At 35.1% G+C, this 3375-nt stretch overlaps 1 protein-coding gene across 1 annotated transcript; it reads right to left on the reverse strand.

The window, feature by feature from the left end:
* Positions 1-1332: 1332 nt before the first annotated feature.
* Positions 1333-3152, reverse strand: LOC131009390 (uncharacterized). Its single transcript, XM_057936697.1, has 4 exons — positions 3143-3152; positions 1742-1937; positions 1451-1679; positions 1333-1347 (listed from the first exon to the last, which is right to left on the reverse strand). The coding sequence occupies exons 1-4, from the start codon at positions 3150-3152 to the stop codon at positions 1333-1335; spliced, it is 450 nt and encodes a 149-aa protein (XP_057792680.1).
* Positions 3153-3375: the final 223 nt, after the last annotated feature.

A 3375-nucleotide genomic window follows, 5' to 3' on the forward strand; every position in this document is an offset into this window, starting at 1 on the left:
CTGCTACTTTAGTTGGTACTCGATTTAGAATGTAAGCTGCTGTCTTTAATGCTTCTCCCCAGAGGGACTCGGGTAAGGTAGAATGAGCAATCATGCTCCTCACCATATCCTTAAGAGTCCTATTTCGTCTTTCAGATACACCATTCATGCTAGGCGACCCTAGCATTGTGTATTGTGGGACGATACCACATTCCTCTAGGAATTTAGCAAATGGTCCCGGACGTTGTTCACCTGATCCATCATACCTACCGTAGTATTCACCACCACGATCAGATCTGACGATCTTAATTCTTTTGTTGAGTTGATTCTCAACTTCAGCTTTATAAGCTTTGAACACGTCCAAAGATTGAGATTTCTCATGAATTAGATATAGGTAGCCATAACGTGAATAGTCGTCTGTGAATGTAATGAAATATTGTTGACCATTCCAAGATGCTGAAGGGAATGGCCCACAAATATCAGTATGAATTAATTCTAAGACGTCTGTAGTTCTGTTGGCACCTAATCTTTTAATTTTGGTCTGTTTTCCCTTTATGCAATCTACACAGACATTAAAGTCTGTGAAGTCAAGCGATTCCAAAATGCCATCATGCACAAGACGTTCAACTCTACCTCTTGAGATATGACCTAAACGTTTGTGCCATAATGATGCAGAATTTTCTTTATTTAATTTACGTTTAGTACCACGTGATTCCACGTGCAAGGTTTCATTATATGATGCAATTGTTCCCAACAAATAAAGGTTGTCATAAGCACTTAAATAACCAGTTCCAACAACATTTGAATTCAAAGACAAAGTAAACTGATTGTTTCCAAATGAACAACAATATCCTGATTTGTCCAATAAACAAACAGAAATCAAATTCCGTCTAAAAGACGGTACAACAAATGTGTCTTTCAAATCCAAATAAAAACCAGTTTCTAATAACAACCTAAAATGTCCAATTGCTTCCACTTCCACCGAATTTCCATCGCCCATAAAGATGTGTCTTTCATCATCACTCGGCTTTCGGTAGCTCAGACAACCCTGCATAGAAATACTTATGTGAGTAGTAGCACCAGTATCTATCCACCAAGTATTTCTAGGTACTGAAGTTAAATTAACCTCAGAACAGACCAAAGCAAGAATGTCACCTTTCTTTGCACGCCAAGCGCGATATTTGGGACATTCTTTCTTCATGTGGTCAGACTTGTTACAAAAGAAACAAGCTTTTTTAGCTTGTTGCTGTGTCTTTTGAGTCGGACCCTTAGCAGCTTCATTCGTATACTTTCTTTTCTTGCCCTTATCTTTGGAGGTACTAGTGTAGTGAGCACTCTCGGTCTTATCACGCTTCAACCTTTCTTCCTCTTGCACACAATGAGAAATGAGCTCATTTAGAGACCATTTCTCCTTTTGACAGTTGTAACTAATTTTAAATTGGTTAAACTGTGGTGGAAGCGAAACCAAGACCATAAGAACGAGCAATTCCTCAGAAAGCTCAATCTTAAGTGCCTTGAGTTTTGAACCAAGATGAAACATCTCCATAATGTACTCCCTTACATTTCCTTGACCCTTATACTTCATAGACATCAAAGAAGTCAGAAGTGATGTCATTTCAACCTTATCGTTTTTCGCAAAACGTTGTTCAATTTCGTCAAGGAAATCTTTAGCACTAGTAATCTCCTCAGAATCTGGACCCCTAAAGGCATCCGGAATGCGTGTTTCATGATCATTAGACTCATGCGGTTTGAACGGTCCCACCTCTCAAAATCCCTTTTATCATCAGGGGCGCTGTCTGCAGTGAGAGGTGCGGGTTGTTCCGCCCTAAGTGCAAGGTCTAATTCCATACAGCCAAGCACTATCATCAAGTGCCTTTTCCATTCCTTGAAATTAGTCCCATTAAGCATGGGCACAGAATTGATGTTAGAAGATATTGTGGCAGCGGAAGACGAAGTAGCTGAATATAAAACAAAAGAAATAAAAACAAGTTCACATCAATATCCATAATTGGATAATAAATTCAAAATAATGGTTAATCCCATCTCAAGATACCAAACACAACATTAATATCATATCTTTGGATAGTAATATTAATTGTAAACGGTACTCTTGTTGCAGTAATCAAACATTGACAATAAGGTATGTCGAACAACAAATCAATCTTTGGATTAACATGTTGCCCACATATAAAACATATAACTATCACACATTTATTACCACAAGTGTGTATATAATTCTGCCAAGCATCAATTAACCTTTGGGTCAATTTATAAACGCATGAATTATAAACTCACAACCATACCAAATGTATTAAATAAATTGATCTACATAAAAGAGGTCACTTTGGCGACATTTTACTTCAATCAATTTATTTAATGTACAACAAACAATAGATATTATTATTGGGAGACGATCCTCAAGACGTATTAAAATCTATCTCATAGGGAGAAGATCCTTAAGAAATTAATACATCTATCGCAACAAATAAAATCTCCTCAATAATCAAAATCATATTATCAAATAAAACTTAGGTTTCTCCGCAAATACAGAAGATACAAACATATGCAGAATATAAAACTCGGGTTTCTTCCAAAATTTGATTACAACCAAATTTTGCTTTTAGAAAAAACTAGTTGCGTAACCACTTTTGAGCCATATATACTCCATAATGATTACAACCAATTTAACTATACAATTTGTTAAAAACAAATTTCAAAACTCACAGAAACAACTTTAGGAATTTCGAAGTGATCAGTGGGTTAAAAAATAATCATCACTTTTCAACCAAATTTTCGAAACACATGTTTTCGGAAATCACAAAAATTTGTGCGGCGCTTTGATTATTGAATTCAATTCAAGCGGCGAATTTTCCAGAGTATCAATTCTTTTATTCAAAATCACAAAATTTCGTGAACCATCACTGCGCATCAGTTCGTCAATTCACAAGAATCAAAATACCAAATTTCGTTATCCCAGTCCCAAGAAACTAAATTCTGAAAGAATTCTTCACTTATACGAAATTTTTTTAAATTTTCGTTACATATTCAAATTTCAGAAAATCATCAATAGAGTGGCTCTGATACCACTTGCTAGAAGTAATTCATGTAATTACCACAAAGTCTATGATGATAAACTGAAATTAATTAAACCATAATCACTAACCTGAAGCCATGATGTTTTCTGTATGAAGATTTGATCTTCCAGGAATACAGTATCTTCTTTTAGCGTATTTCTTTTGATGGGAAAAGAATACAGAACGGTACTATTTCCTGGGGACCAGACCCCATATTTATAACTTCTCTAGTTATCTATATTTATTATTTGGTCCCTCAACAAATAATAAATATAACATTTAATATATACATAATATAATAGTATTTATTTACATAAATTAT

This window comes from Salvia miltiorrhiza, chromosome 1, assembly GCF_028751815.1.
Source record: "Salvia miltiorrhiza cultivar Shanhuang (shh) chromosome 1, IMPLAD_Smil_shh, whole genome shotgun sequence".
Taxonomy (NCBI): domain Eukaryota; kingdom Viridiplantae; phylum Streptophyta; class Magnoliopsida; order Lamiales; family Lamiaceae; genus Salvia; species Salvia miltiorrhiza.